Below are 25,745 nucleotides of genomic sequence, written 5' to 3'. Positions count from 1 at the left end.
TAACCTAATGGACATACACCTAATAGTTAGGGTAGATTAGGATTTTGACAATGAGACTGAGGTCCATTAAATCTGTAATTCACAACAACTGTACCACCATTAATAAAAATATATATGCTTACCTGAAAGTACTATTACCTCAAGCCCAGATGATAATAAATTTGTTGAATCTTTACATTCCTTGCTTGACCATAACACATGTAAATCAAAGAACAAAAGTTTCTTTACTGCCTAAATAAACCTCAAGGGGCAAAGATGATAATAATTATATTATTTGTTCAAACTACTATATCCTGTACTTGTGAAACAACTTGTGCCAAACTGGTAATTTTCACAAGGACAAAGTGTATTCACATTGATCTTGTTTAGCACCATCAATGATATAACTACAAAATTAAATGAGCTGGACATAAAATTAACATTCTTCACCACACTATAAACTTTCATGCCTGTGTTTTACATTATTCTTATAAGAATACAGTTGCAGCAATATCTCTGTTAGCCGGTATCCCTCAATCCCGGAACTCTCCGACAGCCGGAATTGAAATTTTCTCGGAAAATCATTCTCAAAGCGGGAATTTTCCGGAAAATTCCGGCTTTGGGAACGATTTTCCGAGGGGCACATTTTCTGGAAAACTCCGAGGATGGGAGTTTTTTCCGGGTTTGAGAGATGAAAATCGGGCCCATTTTCTGGAAATTCCGAGAAAAATTTTCCATTACCCGGAAAATTTCGGTGACAAGTGATTTTTTTCCGGCTTTGAAAGTCGTCTCGTTACCCGCAAATCTCTCATTCCCGGAAGTGTTCCGCACCAATTATTCAGGCTAACGGAGATATCACTGTAGTACTTTCAAGTAAAAAAAATTCAGATATTTGTTTTTTGAGGGGAGTTGCCATTGTAGGTAATTAGTACCATCTGTACTGTAAATATAATAAGAACCCCTTAACATTTTCAATGCCTACTTTTCCAGAAGCAAAGATTAACCTTGTTAATGGTGAACTTACAGCACTACAGTACTTGCAGATTTATAAATTAAATAAAATATGGTGCAAAAAATACTACTGTACTCTTAATAAAGAGACCAAACCCAGATATTGACCCTTAAACTTAACCTAATGCTCTCAGGGGAAGGGGATGACACCCACCCCCACCCCACCTTCATGGGCCCACATGGAGGTGATGAACTCCCACTGGTCTTGTTCTGGGTTATATACCTCCACTGTGGACAAGTTAGACACACCATCATAACCACCAATAGCATATAAGCGACCCATGTTAGCCACAAGTGCTACCCGACTGCGTGTTACACTCATGGGGGCAACGAAAGACCATCTGAAAAGGACAAAAGTGTACTGTAAATTTTGTGATGTCTAGCAAACTAATCTACTAAATCAACGATCAACATTTGTAGACAGACAGGATGTATGCCCAATACTATACAGGAATACCCCAGTTATCGTAAGAGATGCGTTCCTAAAACCTACTGCGATTAATGAAACTGCAAATATTGTGTAGTATCCCCATAAGAATTTATGCGTTCCCAGCCGGCAACTTTCACCACATACTTTTCAATATACTATACTCCCCATAATCCAAGGCTATTAGAGGTCAGGGTCGTATGTACAGTCGTGTCACATCTTACGTGGGGGTTACGTTCCGAAGAGGGCGCGTGAAGCCAAAAACGCATGTAGTCAAAATTACCCTTGAAAATGCCTAAATCACCCATAAAGTACAGGACATGGTTATATGTACTTGTCAATAGTGCATCTGGTGACTTGGCTGGTTAGACCTATTTCAGCTTAGATGTGCACCACACACAGTATGTGCCCAAAAAATATATAAAATGAATGAATGAGTGAATGAGTGAGTGAGTGAGTGAGTGAGTGAGTGAGTGTGTGTGTGTGTGTGTGTATGGGTGTTTTTTAGCTGACATATCTAGTATACAGAATTTCCATGTTCCATCTCCGTGAAAGAGAATAATAACACACACAAGAGACAGATGGAGAACTTACCTACTAGTGATGGGATCATAAACTTCTACGGTTCTCAAAAAGGTAGAGCCATCATAACCACCACAGACATATAACTTTCCATCAAGCGTGGCGGCACCAAGACGACAGCGTTTACTTAACATGGGGGTAACAGGAGTCCACTGCCCAGTAGTTGGATCATATCGCTCCACCTAAGTCAAGAAATATGATGCTATAAATACGGTAGTATATGCAAATACATGTGGCACAAATATGAACACATTGCACTATTTCTGAGAGGTGAGATGTATTACAGTTTATTATGGGTTGACAACTACTTGCTAGAGTAAATACTAATGACGATACATTTTTCTTCATACTGTCTCCCCTCCAATGCAACACTTTTCTTGGTTTAATGTACAGTAGCAAGAGAATTCTACTATATTAAAATGTATTCAATCAAAATCTACCTACTACATCAAAGCACGTAAACAAGAATCCCAAGTTGGGCAAACATCTAAATGGTGGACTTTAATAACATGCAACATATTACTGAATTCTTCACTCTTGGGCACTGTTTACCACAGAACTGTTTTGTAAGTTGTTTATCAAACCCCTGGTCGTCACATATGTCCCAGTATTGATTACAAAAAGGCACTGGTACCTAGCCTAAGATTAGTCAACTCATCATAGGCAGTTTCCTGGAGTCCATACTGTGAGGCCTACATGTACACAAAGTAGTGAATCCATAAACTTGGAAAACTATGCATGCAGGAGTACTGTATACACTTTTCCTCATTCATTTAAGGCAATTCATGATACTTTTGAAAAGTGGGATCAACAACATAAGAAATTATTGAAAAATTTAACAAGCACTTAAATAATTCAAGATTTCAAAAACAACAATTTCTTTGGGTAGCCAAATACCACCAATATATTTCATTCCAATGCCCAATGTTTAATTCCTGGTGACTTGGACAGCAGACACTCATTATTGTTGAGCCCTAGACTGTACCATCCTCGACCTCTGTTACAGGTCATCATCATCATTTTATAGCCATTTTCCACACTTGTGTGGGTTATCTGTGGTTACCTGATGGCAGCTCTCCATGCTGTATGGTTTCTTACAGTCTGTCTTGTCAAGTTCCTAACTCTTAATGTTATTCCTTACAATTTCTCTCCACTTCATTCTTGGCCTACCCTTGGCACTCCTCTCCTCTACATATAGGCTCATGCACCTCTTGACCCAATTGGTTTTAGCCATTCTCTTCACATGTCCAAACCATCTCAACCTGCCTCTTTGTAAAACTTCACCAATACTCTTAATACCCAGTCGCCTTCTTAGCTCTGAACAGGGCCTCCTGTCTTTCAGTGTCACATTACACATCCACCTCACCATTTTCATTTCAGCTTATGTCTACTTATGTCATCAACATACATTCTTCCTTTTACTCAGAGGGAGGGTCCTACAGCCATCAATAAAGGCAATAACTCCCTAATCTTCCTTCAGCCACTTTTGACTCATGCAAGTGAGCAGGCTTCAGTAACCCCATCAGCACTGATCATGTCACCCAGGTAACAGAACTCATTGACACAGTCCAGGAACATATCCCAATGTTCAGTTTCTCCAGCCTTGCTGTGGACACATAGCTAGTTTCACATACAGAGCACTTAAAAGTCAACACCATCCTGCAGTCTGCCACATCACTAATCAATACTTTTGTTTTTGCCACATTCACTCTTAGGTCCTTTGCCTCTTTTCCATTCTCCCACTTCTTAAATTTCTCCACTGCCTTTTCAATAACTATCTGCTATCAGCACTTATTCAACAACATACAACAACTCCCTGGGCAGGCCAATCCTTAAGTCCTGTGACATTGCTCACTTTCCTCACCATTTACTCACAGGTTTTTAGGCCATCATATGATGCCATAATCATTTCTTTATTACTTATTTTTGTTAATTGGGACGGAACCTCGACCCAAAGTGGGCCATATAATCTCCTATCTTAGTATCTTATTGTCCATGGAGACACACTTATATGAGTAGACTATATACTGTACTGTATTCTTATAGAATCCTTTGAACATCAAATATTCAATAGAATTCCAACATGGTCACCAGTTTTGTACACTAGGGTTCCAATGAAGTTATTGTCCTTCTACAAAAACTAATGCCAAAGTATACACTAAAGCTTTCTGCTGAAGATGTAGAGAATTTCAGAAATGTGTTGACTTCTATAAAGATTTACTTCCAGAACCTCAGGTATTCTCTGCTGAATTTTCTGTATGGAAAGAATAATGAAGACTTGTTCCTGAGAAGTCACTGTCTTTAACTGCCACAGACACCTACTTAGAAAGTAATGGAGATTTGTTCCCAAACCTTAAAGTGCTGATTTTTATTCTTGTGACTTTACCAGTTACAGCAGCATCAGTAGAATGCTCTTTTCACCTTCAAAGAGGCTAAAAACTTATTTGAGAAATTCATGTGAAAAGGACAGGTTAACTGTACTGACCCTTATGTCAGTCCATAAGGAAGTTGAAATTGACCTCACAGAGTTATTTCACATTTTGTAATATATCGCCCAAGACAGGACAAATTTGTCCTCTAATTGGCCGGCAGTAAGAGGAAACTGACCATGAAAATATTGTACAGTAATTGATGTTAGTTGCATCATGAATAATTTCATCATGTTTGCATAACAGAATATTTAATTGTCAGTTTTATTTGTTGCTGCGCGCTGTGTACACTGCCTCTTTTAGTTTATGGTTTTGAAAATGTAGTACAGGATTTTATAGGATTTATAATGTTTCTGTTTAAAATTTACTGGTTATTTCTGCAAAAAATTATTCAACTTTAATGCTACAAAGAAAATGTACATGCAGTAATTACATGATTATTTGTGTTTATGTCTTGAAGAGTAAATTTCTCGAGCCGGTCCTCTGACACCCACCCCCCCCCGAATATGACCTCCAGATATGACCTTGGCTGGGCTATTCTAAAAACCTCTCTCCTCTCCTCTTGCACTTGTACTATTCAACATTTATTCTTCTATTAACAAACAAATCATAATAATGTTAATAAAACCAAGATAATTACAGTGATCTAAGTAATAATACTCACTGAATCAAATATAGAGAGGCCATCGTGACCCCCAATAGCATAAACATGGCCATCAAAAGCAACCACTCCAGCTGCACTCCGGTGTTTGGTCATGGACGTAACCATCACCCACTTGTTTGTTTCACTGTTGTAGCACTCCACTGTGTTGAGAGAGGCAACACCATCGTATCCACCACATACATAGAGGTGGTCGTTTAGAACAGCCGCACCAACAGCACTGTAAACCAAGTAGTTTTTATACAGCAACACTCAACTCAATTTACACTTGCAAATCTTCAATATTTTTCACATTAATTAATATCTGGTAAACTCAGTACATTATTGTAACAGTTTCAGATCATTCTGAACTCTAATTTTACAGCTGGAAAAATCAAATAACAGTGAATTTCAATAAAAAACAAGCATGCACTAGGAACTTAAAAGAGTCTTAGCTACTGAAAGCCATTACTGATCTAAATTCAAAGACAGGGTAGATATTACACCTTTAGCAGTACAGGTGCTCCTCTACTTACGAACGAGTTACGTTCCTGAGGCTTGTTTGTAAGTCCAACTTTACTCTTGTAGATACCAAACATATTGTAAAAAATGAAAAGATTATGGATATTTAGTACAGCTATACCCTTTAATACAGCCTTAAAACCTGGCTCACTCTTCTCCTCTTCGGTAATGTTTGTTCTATCTGGAATTTTCAAAATAATCCAGTCTCATCCACATTAAACACCTGTTCTAGCAGGTAACCCCCCTCAGTGATGATGTTTGTATCTCTGAAAGTGTGTAAGTTGAACGTTCTTAAGTAGAGGAGCACCTGTATAAAAATTCAATATCTTTAACAATACGGTACCTTTGTCTTGTTCACTGATACATAAATCCAGCAGCATTTTAAAGAACTTTTGCAACTTTGTTATCAGTGTTTCATTTTTTGTACACAATGAGTCGGGGAGGGGGGGGGGTAATTAATTTATGGCTTCAATGATAACACCTGCAGGGTTCTTGACTGTGTGCACACCTAATAGTTTACATAGGCACATGACATAAATTACTTTTAACACCTCAATCCTACAGGCAGGCAGCCATCTCCTCTGGTGATGGTTCTCTAACTGCTCTAGTACTATACAACAGTCTCCATCCAGGCACAATACACCTATTGTACTCTATTAGAATCTACATCCTTCTCACATGTGCATATCTCTACCACACACCTTCTGTCAGTCTAAACAGTTCACTATTTCTTACCCATTCCTGTTGGCTCTAACCCCACAGTACTATACAACAGTCTCCATCCAGTATTCACCCCTGGTACACTGCCCCAATACACCTATTGTACTCTATTGAATCTCCTACATCCTTCTCACATGTCATACTACCTCCCCAGCAAATATCTCTTCCTCCATTCCATAATGTACACCTTCTGTCAGTCTAAACACACCATTCACTTCACTATTTCTTACCCATTCCCTTTTGGTAACTCCACAATGTCCTGATCATCCTATTTCTAGTGGTTTATCCTCACAATGAACCTTAGGCTAAACCTTGGATAAATACCACCTCTGCCTCCCTGCTTCCTCAGCACCAGTGGAATGTCTGCTGAGAATCGTTAGGAACCGACCTAAGAGATGACGACTGACAAATGGCGTCTTTGTAAATCTTATGATGATTCATTGCAATGCATATCAGTGATTTGTGATTGTAAATTATTTACATTTTATAGATTTAATCCATAACTGATTTGCTGAAATATTGAATAAATTAAATGAATGAATGAAATGAATAAGATAAAACAATAAATAAAATAAAACTAGAAAGATAAGTTGTTACTATAAATAACCTTTATCATTCTATAGGGAGAGTCAACACTTACCCCAGGAACAATCAGCTTTAAATAAAGTCAGCTTATCTTGCTGCAACTCATTGTCTTCCCGTCAACATATAAAGTACAGCCTGATCTCATTTTACACGGGTCTTGTAAGCGCAGTTATCGCTTACACAATTGGTTGAAAGTGACCATAGTTATAGCTTACGGTACACGTAAAGCGATGGGTAGCGGTATAGCATTAATGTTGTGATCTTTTGCTTATTTAGGTTAATCTGGGAATTAATGTTAGTTTTAGGGGACAAATTAATGATTTTACAATAATGTTTTATTAACCTGACACCAAATGAACCTAAATAATGTGGGAATTATGGTGAAATAGCACGCTGTTGTTGTAAAGGGATCCCGGGGTGACGAACGGTGGTGAGTTGTCCTCCCTCCTTCCCTACCCCTCACCGACTACGCACCCAAACGTAGTGTCGTATCTTAATATAATTCATATTTTATTCCTATGATTCTATTTTTCTCATCCTCACAATCACATATACTCTAACAGTTACTACAGTAATCATAAGAGCAGTTACCTTCGCTTGCAGTTCATCGGGCAGACTTTACTCCAACACTTGCTGGATGGATCAAAAACTTCTACTGTTGCTAATCTGTCTAAGCCATTGTAACCACCGATGGCATAGAGTTTTTTCTTCATCACCACGACCCCGACCCGTGACCGAAGCATGGACATACTTTCTGCCATTTGCCACCTACCAACAATGGGATCGTATACCTCGACAGTGCTTAATGAATCTCCTGCAATAAAAAGAAAAATATTAATAATAAATTTTGTTTACCCTTTCAGCATTAGGTAATAATGAACTCACTACTGTACCAGCAAAAGTTACCCCAACCTTATAGTCCAATATTTATTTGATCATGTATTATCTGACCTGCCATGGATCCAATAATACACAAGTCAACAACTCCTACATCTTAAAGAATAATTCTAATATGTTTCTCTCTCTTACTAGCCATTTCCCATGGCCATTTCTGACTTACTGGAAACGTTCAGTTATGGTGTTCCAGCAAAAAAAAATAAATAAATAAAAAAAAATACTTACAAAACTAAAACAGAACATTCCATACTATTCTTAGCATACATATTACATGTCTTACTACACCTTCACACAGCTAAAGGAGCCATAAGTCTGGACATCAGTGATAAAAAAATTTTGATTACTGACTTTTATAATATCTTGTTGAACAAGACAATCAGAGGTGGCACACTGTACCTCACACCAGCTGTGCTCATGCCACTGGGAGAGAGAAACCACACACCTGTGACACTAGTTCACTGTTCAATCACATTTCTATTTCATGAACCAATGAAGGTCCTGTAAATATTTCCCATACCAAATTTGAAGAGGTTTTATTCAGCAGATTCCGAGAAATAAGAATCTTAAATTTTTGTAAATTTTTTGGTCACTGTGACCTTGACCTATTAATGTTAAATTTTTATATGCCACCCCAACTGTCTTCAGTTAAATCCTATAGCAAGTCAATTTGATTTGTCATATTGTACATGTAAACATGTTTTTGGATATCCATGTCCTTTTATTGATAAAAGACCATCTTTGATGTCATTTTCTACAGAAATGTGATGCCACAGATAAAAACATCAGATACACTTGTTGTGCCTTTATTGGGTCATCTAATGCATCAAGTCCCATCCCTACAAAGCTTTGTACTAGTTACCATAAAAAAATTATTTTTAAGCTTCCAATGACCACGACCTTGACCTCCCAAAAAACTTCAGTACAGGTATACTTGCTGTACAGTACAGTATACCCAACATGGCTTAACCACGGCGTTTGGTTCACATATGGCCGAGATACACTGACCTGATCCTGAATACAGTACTGTCATCAAAAAGATTATCCTTAATCCCATAGTTCAATGTCTTTCTCCCTTGCCTCTGTGATTTTGTCTTTTATTTCTCCTATGTGAGTCGTTTACTTCATTTACCAGTGTGTCCATTACACTTCCGGAATATAATCTACATACTATCAACTCGCCTCACGATGTAAGTGTTATATATATTTATTACTGTAATATTTACTTTATTATTACTGTTTGTAACATTTAAAAACCATATTTATTTGCACAGTAATTACAAATATAATATTTTATGTGGCAGCTGAGTATGCATATTGGTTGGTATAATGAGAACAATCTTCGGAACAATCCGAATAAAGTGAAAACACTGAACAGAAAATGAACACAAAAAATCGGAAAATTTCAAATAATGTCAAAATGTACAGTACAGTATACATTACAGCACAGTATTTTACAGTTTTACAGTAGAGTAAGTCCTCAATATATGCGAGTTCAGCATGTGCGAATTCATTCACATGCAAGGACCCTGTTCCTACCATGAATTCACTTAATACGAGCAAAATTCATCCTTTTGTGACTCCATGATTCGGAATACAGTTACTGTATTAAGAATGCAGACAAAATGTCTCACTCCCCGATATGGATTCCAACCCTGATGACTGTGCAGGTGTCACTTCAACACCATCACCCACTATGTTAACCCTCTACCACCTCCTCCATCATCTCATCCACCCAAGCAGACGTACAGTTGCCTCGAAGAGCTTCTTATTTACCTCCTGGGATGATGTTTACTGTTAGGTGGCAGCATCACAATACTTATGAATGAATCCGTAGTAGTCTTATAATGATTGTGGAAAAGATTCCTAGATGTAATTTATCTTGATATAAATAATGTTAGAATATATACTCAATAGATGTTTCTAATATGGAAGAATACCAATAGGATTGATAAGAATTTAATAATAGAACATATATGAGGAAATTTGTGTAATTCATTATCATACACCAAGAAGCTTCTTCACACAGGGACACTGGCTGCTAGGAAAATCACACAATGGTTTCAAGTAAACCTTCAGAATTCATAATACTGTATATATAGATTGATTCATGCCTCATATTCATTATGAACATATATGAGGAAATTTGTGTAATTCATTATCATACACCAAGAAGCTTCTTCACACAGGGACACTGGCTGCTAGGAAAATCACACAATGGTTTCAAGTAAACCTTCAGAATTCATAATACTGTATATATAGATTGATTCATGCCTCATATTCATTATGATAATACAACGCAACGTAACAGCGAGAGGAATAATGTAGATATATGAACACACTGTATAAGCGTATATGGGTCAGAGGAAGCTTATCAGAGCTACGAGTTCAGTTGGGTCAGTCACCCCACACCCCCTTCACTCCAACCTCATTAAATAACTTGCCTGTTGGATATTTCGTAAGTGATAGGCTTAGCAGGAATTAAATCACCTGCTCCTAACGATCTGAAGTGTTGAATAATTATTACTATGAACGTTTATGAATCTACTGCCTGTGTAATCTGGTAATTGGCCCCTCACCCAGCTCAAATATTTGGAAACTCTCCTACCCATATTACTGGGTGCGTCCCTGGTGTGTATGTAATGACAATATAGTAACATCTCCATTAGCCTGAATCCTTCTTAACCGAAACTCTCCAATACTGTAGCTGGAATTAAAATTTTCTCAGAAAATCGCTCCCAAAGCCAGAATTTTCTGGAAAATTACAGATATAGAGGATTTTATCTCTGGGTTTCAAATGAATATAAGGCGCCAGAGCTGGTCCAGCTCGCGGAGCTGCCGAGGCCAGTGAAGCTTCCGTTTCTTGGGAATTTGTTGGATTCAATTCATCAGATGATGATGTTTGAGGTGATGCATAGCTGCTATGTAGTTGCTGCTGTTAAGTTTAACTTGTGATATGTGAATAAGTGTCTGAATTTTAATAGCTGAGTATTAAGTGAATTAATGTGTTGCCAAGTAAAATCTCGTGAACAGACAATAATTACTAGTATGTTTTTCAGTGAAAGAATATTAAACTTAACATAAAATAATCTTATTTTCTATTTACAGCAGTACAAGAATTTTGCTTCCCTCGCGCTGCCAGCAGCCATGGGCGCCCGCCACTCGTCCCCGCCTGGCACCACCACCTAACTCCCACCCATCCAGCGCAGCATTGCACTGCCTGTCTTGCTGTTTGTGTACTGTGTTGGTGGAAGGGTAGAAGTTGTATACGTGATGATGAACTACTTTTATTAATATCTATGTATTTCTGTATTGTTTATGATGGTCAGTGTTTATTAAAGTAGTTTTGATTAAGCTTATGTGTAACTTTTGACCTCCAGAACCAAACTAATTACTGTACTGTATTTCCATTTAATCAAACTATTATTCGTGATTTAATAATACAGGTACATGATGTCTTCTGGTACCTAACCCAAGAATTATCACGATTCCACTGTACTATTGCTATTTCATTTTCATATCTTATTTCTGCCATATACGATTTTTTTTAGGTTTTCTATACTGTATCATTTCACTGTTCTTGTTGTGTGTAGTGTGTGGGGGGCCGCTGTGCAGTGACAACAATAATAATCTATCCAAGAGTAATCAGGCATCAATATAAGTAAGTATTAATGAAACTTCTACTTCTGCCTCCACCTGAATCTCTCAGTTTATCTTTCAATATGAGCGTACTAGTGAGAAGGCTTAGTATGCAGTGTGCTGTATCTACACTGTCCCTAACAAGCAACCCTACCTATGGGACCCACTTTCAGTCGTGAGTATTGTTACCATTTTATGTCACATTGTACAGTAGTGGAAATCTTGTCTAAGTAGGTAGTCACGTCATCCTGTAATCCGAGTACAGTACCTCTATTGTCACTGGTTGCTATTAACTTCTCAACCCCACTATTACCCATAACTTGTGATGTTAAAGTTTGTAAGATATAAATTATGTTTTACTATCTTAATCAATCAATCTAAGTACCGATCTTATATCTGAGGGTTGGCGACCACAGTCCTTCACTTTAAATGTTTTCTGGCTGTTTTTACCAATCCTCTAAGGTTTTGTATCCCTCTGGGGACCAAGTTTTTACTTTCATTCATCCATCCCAGTCTCTACCTTCCCCTGGCCCTCCTACCCTCAACTTTGCCTGCTTACTGCTTAAGATATAATCAGGGCTTCACACAGATTCAGTACAAAACTCTCCAAATTGTACATTGATAACTTTTCTTCTTATGTAGAATAATGTTACAATGGTTTGGTCAACATGGCTCTAGATTCATAAAAGAGATGACTGAGGTAGACCTAGCAAACTTCCTAGGTATGGAGGAGACTCTTTTCACACGATTCATGCTGTAATTTCCGAGAGTCCAGAAGTCGAGTGGGTACAGTGCTCACCCCCTGCGTTGAGGATTACTGGTTTGTATACTGTATGCAGCACCCTTAGACCACCTAGTTGTGAATGGACACCCAAATTTACAGTTGGGAAAGTGAATGCAACTGAATGGACAGCTGACCACAGTTCCTCCATGTATATTTAGTGTCCTTTATCCACACTGTCACCTAATGGGCTGCCTGGCTTATGGGACATTTTTCCATTTCTCCATACACTAATGTTCATGTAATTCCGAATGTAAGCTACCATAATTATTATCACAAGCAAGCACAGCCACCAGTCAATCAGTGTGTGCAAGCCTTACTGTATATACTCAGGTATTGTTAGAGTTTTGATGATAAATTTGTGATGCAAAAGTAGGGGCCAAATTACATGCACTTCCGCGGGTCATTTACAGCTAACAATAGCTACCCCAGATATGCTCGTTGTAGGCTAACTTTGCCAAGTTGTGAGGTGTTATGGTTGTTTGTCAAATCGTAATTTTGGGTAGACATAAGTACAGTAGAACGACGATTTTAGGCGATTCAATTTAAGATTATTGATTTAGAGCGACACCCACAATTAAGGTCAATGTTTTATTTAAAGCAAATCTTTCCTATTTTGCGTGAATCAATCTGGCGAATCACATTTAAAATTTTGTGCCTAATGTTTCTCTGGGCACGCTACACTGCCCTAAGGGCAAAGCTGTACTGTACATGTACTCAAAATAATGTACTAAATGATTACTAAAATTTTTGTTTCGTGCAAACTATAGCATGATTATAATCAAATTGATCACTATCTTATAAGAATTCCAGCAATGTAAATTATGTTCTCCCCGGTCACTTCTGTGACATTTTATAAACAAAAAACATAAACTCAAGCTTAAGGACATAAATAAACAAATAAATACTTTACTAAACCTTCGGCGCCAACTGTCAAACATGTCCCTGTCACTTCGTTTCCCTCCCTCTCCCCCCCCCATCTTCCCAGCCAGTAAACAGACCATTTCCTATTCCTTAACATTATCTGTGTTGATTTATGAGTGTTTGTTTTAACATAATACTACAAAAAACAATGTTTTGTTTATTCTAGAGATGGGCTGAGGTGCATCTGGGTAGACTCTCAGTCTTTTTAGTATTTTGTGTTTCTCTCAAGTACCAAACTACAGTGATCCCTCAGTTAACATACCTTCCATAAGATTCTTCACTTCGGTTGACGAGCAATCCCTCGATTAACGAATTCCTTACGAGCGCCCCTCAACATGTTTTCGCCTGCTAACAAGCTGTAGTATGAGTCCGCCAATACAGTAATCGGTTCTAGGACTTAAATTCCTTACCATTTTAGTAAATATCAAGAAGGTTGTACTATGCAATCATTTTAAAAGTTTTATATTAATTTTTTTAGTCATTTTAACAATTATTGAACATAACTGAAGTACAGTGGTCCCTCGGTTAACGAGCACAATTCGTTCCAGAAGGTTGCTCGTTAACCGAAAAACTCGTTAACCGAAACCATTGTTTCAATGGGTTTTTGGGTAATTGGTTCCAGCTCACCGAAAATTGCCTAAAATCAACAAAAAAGGTAGAAAAGTACACTTACTTTGAGGTGGGTATGTAGAAGGCTCCTGGATGATGATGATGATGATGGGAATTAGAATGGGGGTGGAGGAGAAGAGAAGGCATTGGGGTGGAAGAGAAGTCACCCCATGGTGCCATTTCACCAATAAAATTTTACTTCTCTTGGTGTAATTCAAGATTATTTTCTTTAAATCAACACTGCACTGCGTTATATATTGTCAATATGTAAAATAAATTTCAAATTGATCAATAATTTGCTTGGAAACAGAAAAAAGCGTTTAGTTGAAGAGAGTCTGAAGCAAGATGTTACCTCCACTGAAAAGATACAGAGACTGACTCCTGTATGGTGTGTTGAGAGGCTGGATGGAGTGCAAAAAACTAGCTACCTATACTTCAATTATCTTCAATAATTGTTAAAATGACTAAAAAATTTAATATAAAACTTTTAAAATTATTGAATAGTACAAACTTCTTGATATTTACTAAAATAGTAAGGAATTTAAGCCCTAGAACCAATTACTGTATTGGCGGACTAATACTACAGCTGGTGAACCGCCAAGTGCAAGCGAAAACATGTTGAGGTCGGCTCGTTAAACTCATTAATCAAGGGATTGCTCGTTAACCGAAGTTAAGAATCTTATGGAAGGTAAATCGTTAACAGAAATCTCGTTAACCGAGGCGCTCGTTAACCGAGGGATCACTGTACTGGAAACTAGTTTTATGCGCGCCAAACAGCTACTCAACACACCAAGCTTGGCGTCAGTTTGTTTACAGGTTCAGAGGAAGGAACATCTTGTTTGAGACTCTTCAACATTAACGCTTTTTTTCTGTTTCCAGTCAAATTAGCCGCCTCCCTTGTGTAGTGAAGCGATTGACAAATTTCGTCGTCCGGCAGTAAAAAGTCATATTTTTTTTTATAAGTACAGTATTATTATATTTATTCCTCACATTTGCTAGTGCATATACTGTATGTAATAGATATCTCAGCTAGTCGGAACAATTGATGCAGAGCACTTCCGGGAATGAGAGATTTCCGGGTAACGAGACGACTCTCTCAAAGCAGGAAAAAATCCCTCTCCCAGGAATTTTCCGGGTACCGGAAAAATTTTCTTTAAATTTCCAGAAAATGCGCCTGAATTTCATCTCTCAAACCCGGAAAAAAACTCCCCCATTCCCGAAAGTTGTCCGGATACTGGGAAATTTTTCTCGAAATTTTCCAGAAAATGTGACCCTAGGAAAATCGTTCCCTAGAGAAGAATCACATTTAGAAATATTTTTATTTATTTATTTATCTTTGTTTTAAGAAATATACTTCAAGCAAAGTATCTATATGGAGGTGCATACTGAATAATAAATTGGATTTGATGCAAGTTTCTTTCTTTCTTTTCTTGTTTTATATCAAACCTTTTCTTACTAGTGTACTGTATATTGTGGGGTCAAGGTCAGCAGGTCAAGGCTTCACTACTCCTCAGTCCAGGAGAGAGTAGCTAGGTCACTCATAGTCTCACCTACTTGTGTTCAGTTACCAAAAATATAAGACAGCAAAAAATTAATATTCACAACACATTATACAGTACAGTATTTTCTCGATTTAACCAACTAATTCGAGCCGCCACTTACCGTTAGATCAAAATTTCCGCTAAATCGAACTTTCCGTTATTTTCGCTCGATTTTGCGAACTAGTTCACTAAATCGAGAGTGATTCTGTTAAATTCTGCCGCTTGGCACGTGGGGTTTGTTTACATCTGCTCAGTCTGTGTCCTGCCACCACTGTGTGTGTTGTTCACTGCTACCTCTCAGTCAACTAACTACTGTACTGTGTTTAGACATCATGCTGAAAGTCTCTCACAGAGGAAGTGGTGTGGGGGAGAAAGTCAAAAGAGTGCAGCTATCAATTGGAAAAAAGTTTGGAATAATAGAAATATTTAAAACAATCACTCAACCCCCAAGTTTAAGGTAAGCCATGAATAATGTTTCTATGTACATATCATGTGTCTGAGGTGTCTCCGTAGGTGGGAGTGTATTAACGGAATTAATCTCAATTTTGCAACTAGTTCACTCAATCGAGTGAAAAAAAACAAAAAATTCCTTCCACTAAATCGAGAGTTTGTTATATCGGATTTCATTAAATCGATAGTATACTGTAGTAGTGAAATTCCGATTCGTTTCAGGGGTTCAGCAGAAATTAAAAAATAAAAATAAATAATGAGAAAGGTCCTAAAATATCTATATAGGTTCTGAAAGAATCAATTTGCAAGCATTTGAGGTGTTAAAGCAATAAACAGCAGGAAAGAAGATAAAAATATATTCTCTGAACAAAGGAGTATACAACATGCGGAAAAACTTGACCCAGTTCACTACAGGTTTTCTACCTCTAAGGACATCTTTACAAACTACCTTGATGAAAAACATTGGTACAGAGGTGCGTAGAAGTACAAAAATATCCATAAAGCATTTTGAATACAATATGTAACACCCACCATAAAATAAGAGACATCTACTACACATAGTTATCAAAAATACCATATCTTTAATTGAAGGGTGAGAGAAATTAAATAAGGTGATTGGGAAGGGAGTTATGTAAGACAACACAGTGAGGAATATTCAATAACAAAATTAGTTAGCAACCAAGCAAATTACCACTTCAGGTTCTACCAGGTGTTCAGAAGTGAAGCCAAAAGCATGAGGGTGTGTCAGAACCTAATGTTTAGCGATCCTACACTAATAACAATGTCTATGTTAAGTCTGCCAACTGAAACTGAAGTTGATTATAGAGATGCGGAATAATTTGGTTTCCCGATAAATCGGTCTTGCCCAGGTTTCACACCTTGAAGTTTCACGTCCATTCAACAGAATTCTTGGTCTTACTTCATGCAGGCACCACCCATGAATCTCTTCAATCTGTTTTATTAAAATCATATTCAATCTCTTGTCTTATCTTAGAGAAGTTACTTTTTCTTATCAACTGTATATGTCATCAGCAAACCAAGATTCTCACCTGATTTTGTAAGGCCGCCAACAGCATATATAAGTCCTACGATGTCGTTGCAGCACCGCGGTCTTGTGCGGAAGCTCTGTAGGAGAGGTCGTCGCTCTGGCATGAGGTGATAGTCTTTGGCTTCATCCAGGAGATCTCTGCAGTATAGATACAAAATCTGTCACCATTTTATCTGCCAACCTGAACACTATACAGTTTTCAACTTGAAGCAAATAAATCACAAAATATTTACGTCAGATATGAAATAATCGTCACTGACCTGCACTCGTGAGACGATCTGATCAAGTTTTCGGTGGCAACACAGTCCGTCAGGAACTGGGGGGTTAGTAGTGGCATGCGCACTTTAGTCAACAGCTCTGGCAAGTTATGACCCCGCTGGTCTAGGTCTCGTTTTGTCCATGCCATGATGGCTTCAAATACCTGTTGATGATGCAATTACTAGAATATCATATACATACAGCAAATAAAAATTCTGCCATCTATTATTGTGATGAGGGAAGTGTATAGTATATGGGAGAAGAGGAAGGTGTGTCACAACCATAAGAGAGATCATCAACTAGTGTAAGTGGATCTTCAAACTAAAGGCTAAAAAAAGTCTCATTGACTTAATCTCACAATGTTAAGATAATATCACTGTGCTAAAATTACTCTAAACTTTCAAACTGTTAAAAAATAATGACTTACATTTTCTTCACTTTGCACATTAAGTTCATCCCGGGAGATTATTTCTCTTACGTCTGAGAAACAGAGACTCAGGAATTCCTCAGACACAGAGACTTCAACAAAATGTTTCTGAAGATAACGATTACTGGCTTCTACGAGTGACCAACAAGCCAAGGTATCTGCAAACGTTCTGATGCCCAAAACGTTGTGTGGATGTAACCTGTAGATAATTTCAAATTCATTAGTAACAACAAAACCAATGATTAATACAGCATACACCAGTACAACCTTGAAATAAAATACAGAAGGGTCTCAGAGTGCATGTACCCATAATACATGACCCCGCTTATATGCGTCTGAGTCTGACCCCCTGAACCGTCCTTACACTTGGCTCTCACTCTTGTGCAACCCAAGCCAACCCACCAGCATCATCTGAGGGATCAACGACCTCCAGGGATGATGAAGAAGATCCTACATCCACCAAACCACCTTCTAACATCACCACCATTATCATCGTCATTTCATCAGCATCATTTTCATCGATGAGTACAGTACATTACTATGTTTTTACATATATTTTATTAACAGTATTTAACATGTACAATATTATTCATAAAAGGTGTGTATCCGGGGGAACCCCATTTTTCCCATGAGGACTTAAGTTTAACATTAGCGGATTTGACATTGGCGGTGTTTTTGAGGAACCTAACCCCCGAGACGTTAACCGTTAACTGTATAACAAAATCTGAAGACATTCATTCATTATAATTACACTAACATTTTAATAAAGCCCTTCACAGAAAACATCCACTCTTCACAGGTTTGCGATTCGCGAATTCAACTATTCGCAGATGGTGGCTAGCTTATGAACCTCTGCCACAGCACAACGAGTCACCCCCCACACGCCCACAGCATCTCTTGACCCTCCTCTTCCCTTGTTCGCACTCAACCATTGCTTGTGATGCAGCATCTCTCGTGTTGTACTGAAAACTTTAATGTTTCTGTGGGAAAATGGCCCCTAAAAGACTGCCTAGTGTCAGTGCTAGTGGAGTGAAATGTTTAAAGACCTTAAAGCCAAGAGGAAACAAGTACCAATCACAATGGTTTCAAGAAAGAACCAACCTCATGCCCAGCTGATCCATTTTCCTCACCTGCTGCCACATTTCCACCACCCACCTTCCCGCCACGTGCCACCCGCCTTCCCACCACCCACCTCCCCGCTACTCGCCACCCCACCATCCACCACACCACCAGCCACATCCCTATACAGTCACCCCATGGCAATGTTACCCTGATCAAGCCAATGCTACTCTACCCAGGGGTGTAATTGTACATAAGGAATACAAATGTCTATTCAATAAGCCACGTGTTTTAACAAGTGAACGATGTCTTATCCCTGTAACACAACTATCTATTTCCTCACCTGTGTTTGAGGAAGTCAGCACACGCTTCTCGTACTTTAGAGAGCTGAAGGAATGATGCTCCTACCAATAAACTTTGTGCATTAGAACCATCAATTTTGACTTTTCCAGAATATGCAAAGTTGATCAGAGATTCAAGGGAACTGTAATATAAACAAATTTCATGAGTAAAGATGTACATTTGTCATACTAATAACCACAACTATCTAGCTATGTTATTAGGTACAATGTCATTTATTTGATACATGAGGAGCTCCTGCCAAGAGCCATATGCCGTTGATACGTGTTATGTATTGCATTGTATTCCCCAACCTCTCCTCCGTTCCCTGGGTCAGTCTGAGAGCTAATTGGGAGCCTGTACTTGTGGGTGATAATCCTCTGAAAAGGCTATTGTATGTCACACATTCCTCTCTGAGCACTTTCCTCCATTTTCTATTTTGGCACTCAACAGATTATGGCCCAGAGCTCCTCTTATGTCATGTATGCAGAAAAAGTATTTCCAATCTATAGACAAAGTTAAGTTATATAGGTATCAAATACAGTAATATGTTCAGACTTTTTTAAGCTAAAAGAATAAATGGTTGAGTCCAGAACAGTCAACTGGTAGACAGTAACATCAAGTCTACAATATAAAATCTCAGAGAACACTTATACATATTAGCAGCTTGAATTAATTTAATTATTGTTATACCTCCCATTTTGTGTTAGTGTGAATTAAAATATTTACCTTGGTTCTATTCCTTGCATTGTTATTTCCTTTTGTTTACTCTCGGCCATGTCATGGGTAAACATGGCATTGAAGTAAGGTATGACTGCTGCCAATACAATTCGATGTGCAGAAAAGCACTGATCTTCCACCTGGAAATATTCATACATTGTACTTTCATAATAGTCAGCATTAAACTATAAATGGTAAAATAGAAAGTATGAACTCCAAGAGAAACAGAAAAGATGGAAAAACAGGGAGTGTATGCAAATGGCAACTGTGTTAGAACTTTCATTTGACTTTTATTTATGGTTTGGGCAATACAGCATTTTTTGTTGTAACTTATTTATTGGTATTATTTTTATTTATTCCTCACTTACTGGTACTGTATATATTAATAAAACTATGGCTACGGGGGCAGAATACACACCAAAGGTTTTCCTAAATACTCCCTGCTAAAATGGGCTTTTTCCCCCTAAGCTAAGCAAGTAAAGTTGAAAGCGCGTATATTAAACAAGCGTTCAATGCAACACGACTATTATAAATGAAAAAATAAAATAAATTTAAATAAATAACGAAGTGATAATCGTACTGTAGTAACATTCTGATATGTTCTTACTACCAGCATGTTACATGAACTAATCCAGATGATTCTAAATGTTACATAATAATTCCTTGAGATAAAGGTACAGTATATATCAGGTGCCACTAGAGTTGTAAAGTAACTAAATAAATTTACTTGAGTACTGTACTCAAGTACCGGTAACATTTTTAGGTACAGTATTTACTTTTTAAAAAGTACTAAAAAATTTTTGTTACTCGTGACATGCAAACTAATAATACAGTGATACCCGTTAGACGGAACAATTGGTGTAGAGCACTTCCGAGAATGAGAGATTTAGAGGGTAACGGGACGACTCTCTCAAAGCCGGAAAAACCCCCATCCCCGGAATTTTCTAGGTAACGGGAAAATTTTCTCCGAATTTTCAGGAAAATGTGCCGCTCGAAAAATCGTTCCCAAAGCGGACTTTCCCTTTGATCTTGTTGTGTTCATTAGCACCTTGACCATCCACCTCACCCAGCCTACCCTCTTAACCTTTCCTTTGGGGTCTTAGTCTTCCTGTTACACGTCAGTTACTGGGGTACCTGGCTACACAGACTGTTATGTTAAATAACTGGGGTACCTGGCTACACAGACTGTTATGTTAAATAACTGGGGTACCTGGCTACACAGACTGTTATGTTAAATAACTGGGGTACCTGGCTACACAGACTGTTATGTTAAATAACTGGGGTACCTGGCTACACAGACTGTTATGTTAAATAACTGGGGTACCTGGCTACACAGACTGTTATGTTAAATAACTGGGGTACCTGGCTACACAGACTGTTAAGTTAAATAACTGGGGTACCTGGCTACACAGACTGTTAAGTTAAATAACTGGGGTACCTGGCTACACAGACTGTTAAGTTAAATAACTGGGGTACTTGGCTACACAGACTGTTATGTTAAATAACTGGGGTACTTGGCTACACAGACTGTTAAGTTAAATAACTGGGGTACCTGGCTACACAGACTGTTATGTTAAATAACTGGGGTACCTGGTTACACAGACTGTTATGTTAAATAACTGGGGTACCTGGCTACACAGACTGTTATGTTAAATAACTGGGGTACCTGGCTACACAGACTGTTATGTTAAATAACTGGGGTACCTGGCTACACAGACTGTTATGTTAAATAACTGGGGTACCTGGCTACACAGACTGTTATGTTAAATATTATGACCACAAAGGTACAGTGATCAACCATTTCCCACAGATATATAAAAACCACTATTTATTCATACTGAGTCAAGTTATAGACTCAGTGAGATGTGAAGGAGAGATGGACAGAGACTCCTCCCTACCTCCCTCCCCCATTAGCTGCAGGAGGGGGAGAGAGGAACAGAGACTCCTCCCTCCCCCATTAGCTGCAGGAGGGGGAGAGAGGAACAGAGACTCCTCCCTCCCCCATTAGCTGCAGGAGGAGGAGAGAGGGACAGAGACTCCTCGCTCCCCCATTAGCTGCAGGAGGAGGAGAGAAGGACAGAGACTCCTCGCTCCCCCATTAGCTGCAGGAGGAGGAGAGAGGAGGAGAGAGGGACAGAGACTCCTCCCTCCCCCACTAGCTGCAGGAGGAGGAAAGAGGGACAGAGACTCCTCCCTCCCCCATTAGCTGCAGGAGAGGGACAGAGACTCCTCCCTCCCCCATTAGCTGCAGGAGGAGGAGAGAGGGACAAAGACTCCTCCCTCCCCCACTAGCTGCAGGAGGGTGGGCAGGTAACAGCCAGCCAGCATGTCTCACCTTCAGCGTCACGTCACATAACTTGCCCTTCCTCCTGATGTCCTCCATGACCTGGAAGCCTCCCATGGGTAGATCATCTTGGTTAAATATAGTAAAATCATCACTCTCGACTATACTCTCTATCTCTAGTTCAAACTTGGTGTGCTCCTCCTCCATGGTCCCTCGACACAATGGCGCGGCCACAGCTGCTGTTTATAAACAAACGCCCGCAGGACACTCGCCCATTGGTCTTTACCTTCTCAATTTTAACCAATCATTGTCCACTTTAGTTCAGAGTTGGTTTTCATTGGTCCATCATGAGTCTGGTTTTCTATGTAAGGAATAAATTTTTAAAGGGGTAACTTTTAGAAATGAACACTTCTCATTGTTTCTGGTCATATTTAGTTAGTTATATCGATATTTATGCAGTAAAATTCTCATAATATTGGATCAACATGTACACAGACAGTGAGGATAAACAAATGACGGCAAACAATAAGGATAACCCAAGAAAGCCATTAGACTACTGGAGAATCCTAGTACTGTACCTTATTTCTGATGGGTCCTTATTATAGTGTCGGGGAATTAACTACAGTAACCATAAATCTATAGAAACAAATAAATAGACGTACAGCTGTAAGTAATTTAAGCGCGACATTCAACAATGCCTAAAGTGTCTGTGCGAGGAATATATACTTATGGCCACCTGTTAGAGGGATGGAGGCCAGTGGCTTTTGTAGGATCCCTCCTTTGTTCTTGATAGTTTTGTCTTGGGATGTTTCGAAGTCCAGGATTGTTGTCGATTCCACAGTGGTAGACACTAGACTGTTCATAACCACCCTCTGTGTGAAGAAGTATTTTCACGTTCGTTCTGTATGCTAACTTGGCGAGTTTGAAGTTGTGTTCCCTCGTCTTGGTGGTGTGCCAGTATTGTGTGTTCGATATGATTGTGATGGAAGCTAATTCCTGTATTGTGCATATGAATGATAAATACATTTGATTAAAGATAAATTTCTGTTCGCATATAGGACCTGTGTCCGGTAACTAAATCTGCATTCAATTTATCATTTCACCACTTATCAGCTTACAAGCAGCAGAGTACCCGGAAGAAATCTGCCATGTTTGGTAGTGTCACACTGGAATATGCACCCTTCCCAATCTGTACTGGCCCCGGGCTCGAACCCAGGACAAACTGTGAGAGATACGCACACTGCCGCTATTTTAATTCTGCTACTGTAGTGGATTTCTCCCCTACAAACGCTGTTTGTCGCTGAGTAGCCGACCCCGCGAATTCCCCAGTGTATGCCTCGTGGTCTGGGTCAACCAGCACCGCCATACATCACGGAGGTCAACTACTAAGCCACGCCTACCCCCGCTATTTAAGACCTGACCTCGTGGTGATCTCTCTCTTTCTACCTACACCAACCAGCCAGCAACACCTCCTCCTCCTCCGCCTGCCTGGTGGTCCTCGCTCCCGCCGGCGAGCATGGCGACCCACAGGCTGGTCCTCCTCTGAGCACCCTCACCAACCAGCTCTCTCTACATCACGCTTGTAACCATGCTGTCTTCCCAGCACCAAGCTGCATTGTACATCCAATACAACATGTATACAGAGAACACATTGTGAGTTTCCTTTCTCCATCCCATCCTGAGTGTGAACCAAACAACCCGTACCCCACACTACCAAAAGAGAACTGCAACCATAAAGTCGCAGTAGACTTAACAGTTATGAACGTAAATATAGATAGAATGGTTAACTTTATGAATACTGAGATGCACTACTATTAGCAGGTAGTAGGCAGCTACCAAACAGAGAGGTACTACCGCCTGGGAAGATACTGGAAGCATAATGTGTTGTCTAATGGTAGACCCGGCTGCCATATGCTCCCAGGTTGCTGATCTGACTTCTGCCTCATTTACACACAATAGCAGTGTTTCAATTGTTTCTCTTACCTTGACAACTCAATATACATACTATATATTGTTTTCCACTATTGATTTTTTTTCATTTTTTGTATTTATTATTATTATTATTATTCAATTTTTATTTTTATAATTTTTTTTACTATGAATTATTATTATTATACATATTTGTCCCCCAGGCCCCGATGTGGGTCAGTCACCTGTGGCCGGGTGGGATAATATAGGTAAAAAAAAAAAAGTAAAACAAATTATCTGACCTAAGTTATTGTAATGTTAGTGAAAATTCATCCAAAATTCATTCATTATGACTTGGTTTATTGTAGGAACTATGTCATTAATATGCAATTTATATTTGATGCAAGTATCTCATAATTTATAATTCAATTTATGTAAGGAGATTAAAATAACAGGATAATACATAATAAATATTTATTTCCAAATTCACAATAGAAATATACAAGATTACCTGTCATGTAGTATGGTCAAGATAAGCTCAGTACTGTAGTTCCTTCACACACTCATGCACAAACATAGGGCTATATGCACACGGCCTGTGCACGTGGGGTTGTACGTACACAGCTTGTGTGCATATACTAATACGTACACGTGGCTTATGTGCACATAATGGGGCTGTACGCATCAAACTGGAGATCTTACGTACAAGTGGTTTGTGTACCTATTAATAAGTACACATGGTTTGTATGTACATACGAATACGTACATATGGCTGATGTGCACATACTGGGGTTGGATGTACACATGGTTTGTACGCACATATGCACGTATTAATAGATACATGGCTGGTGTAATCTTATTAATACATACACGTACATGTATATACAAACTAATATATACACATGGCCTGTGTACGTATTGAGCTTGTATGTATACATATTTAGGTTAAACACACACACGGCTTGTATGCACAATGCACATATGGGGCGGACGTACACATATTTTATGTGTACATACGAAGGTAGGATGTACACATTCTGAAAATAATAGAGGTTGTAAGTATACACACTTCATGTGCATATATTGGGGGTTGGACGTATACACAGTTTAGTGCGCGCTTACCGGGGCTGGGTGTACACACAGCTAGTGTACACACACTGGGTTTCTGTACACACAGTTAATGTGCACATACTGGGTTTGGGTATACACACAGCTAATGTGCACATTCTGGGGTTGGACGTACACAGCTTATGCGCATATTAAGATTTGTGTACATCACGCACACGGGTTTCAGGTACACATGAGCTTTACGCACACACTAGAACTGTGTGTATGCACTGGCCCCATGTATACACACTCGCAAAAAGATTGTCTTCAATCGTCAGGACAATGTGCACACGAGCACACATAGCATGTCTCGTGCACACATGAAGTACGCAGATTAACGCACATAAAACAGGCCGTGTGTATACGTGACGTACGTACACGAACTCACAAAATAAGCTGTGTGCACACTAGGTACGCACGAACATATACATAAGATATGTGCACATGTAACGTACATACACGAACACACACATAACAGGCCATGTGCACACGGAAGGTACGCACAAGGACAGAGATGATGATGTGCACAATTTGGCAGCTTGGACGTACATAGAGGAGGGGAGGTGGCTGTGTCACTGATGAGGGGGGTGGTGGTGCCTCCCCCCTGACGCCCGTGCCATAAAAACACTGCCAGCAATAGAAAGCAACGGTGCTTCGCGTCTATCTCCAAGCTGCAACGCCTGGCGAACGTTCAGCCCGTGTCCTGCCTGCATTGGAGCTTTTATGGCACGAGCAGCAACATGCTTATGGAGGCTACGCCAGACGACCGCTCGCCCGCCTTCAGGAGCGAACTACACCTGTAGCACACCAGGACGTCACGAGACCTAATCCCATAATGAAGGGGTCAGAATTTTAATAGAGA

The 25,745-nt window shown here is 39.1% G+C and overlaps 1 protein-coding gene across 1 annotated transcript; it reads right to left on the bottom strand.

Annotated features, from left to right (window-relative positions):
- Positions 1-739: 739 nt before the first annotated feature.
- Positions 740-22,107, bottom strand: LOC121862469 (kelch-like protein 18). Its single transcript, XM_042360767.1, has 10 exons — positions 21,920-22,107; positions 19,594-19,724; positions 18,869-19,009; positions 17,467-17,665; positions 17,042-17,202; positions 16,783-16,919; positions 7,487-7,709; positions 5,093-5,309; positions 2,012-2,181; positions 740-1,331 (listed from the first exon to the last, which is right to left on the bottom strand). The coding sequence occupies exons 1-10, from the start codon at positions 22,073-22,075 to the stop codon at positions 1,121-1,123; spliced, it is 1,746 nt and encodes a 581-aa protein (XP_042216701.1). The 5' UTR covers positions 22,076-22,107; the 3' UTR covers positions 740-1,120.
- Between the last annotated feature and the right edge of the window lie 3,638 nt (positions 22,108-25,745).

This window comes from Homarus americanus, unplaced genomic scaffold (assembly GCF_018991925.1).
Source record: "Homarus americanus isolate GMGI-L3 unplaced genomic scaffold, GMGI_Hamer_2.0 scaffold31037, whole genome shotgun sequence".
NCBI classification, from domain to species: Eukaryota; Metazoa; Arthropoda; class Malacostraca; order Decapoda; family Nephropidae; genus Homarus; species Homarus americanus.
The sequence above is the reverse complement of the archived record's forward strand: the minus strand, read 5'-3'. Positions and strand labels throughout refer to the sequence as shown.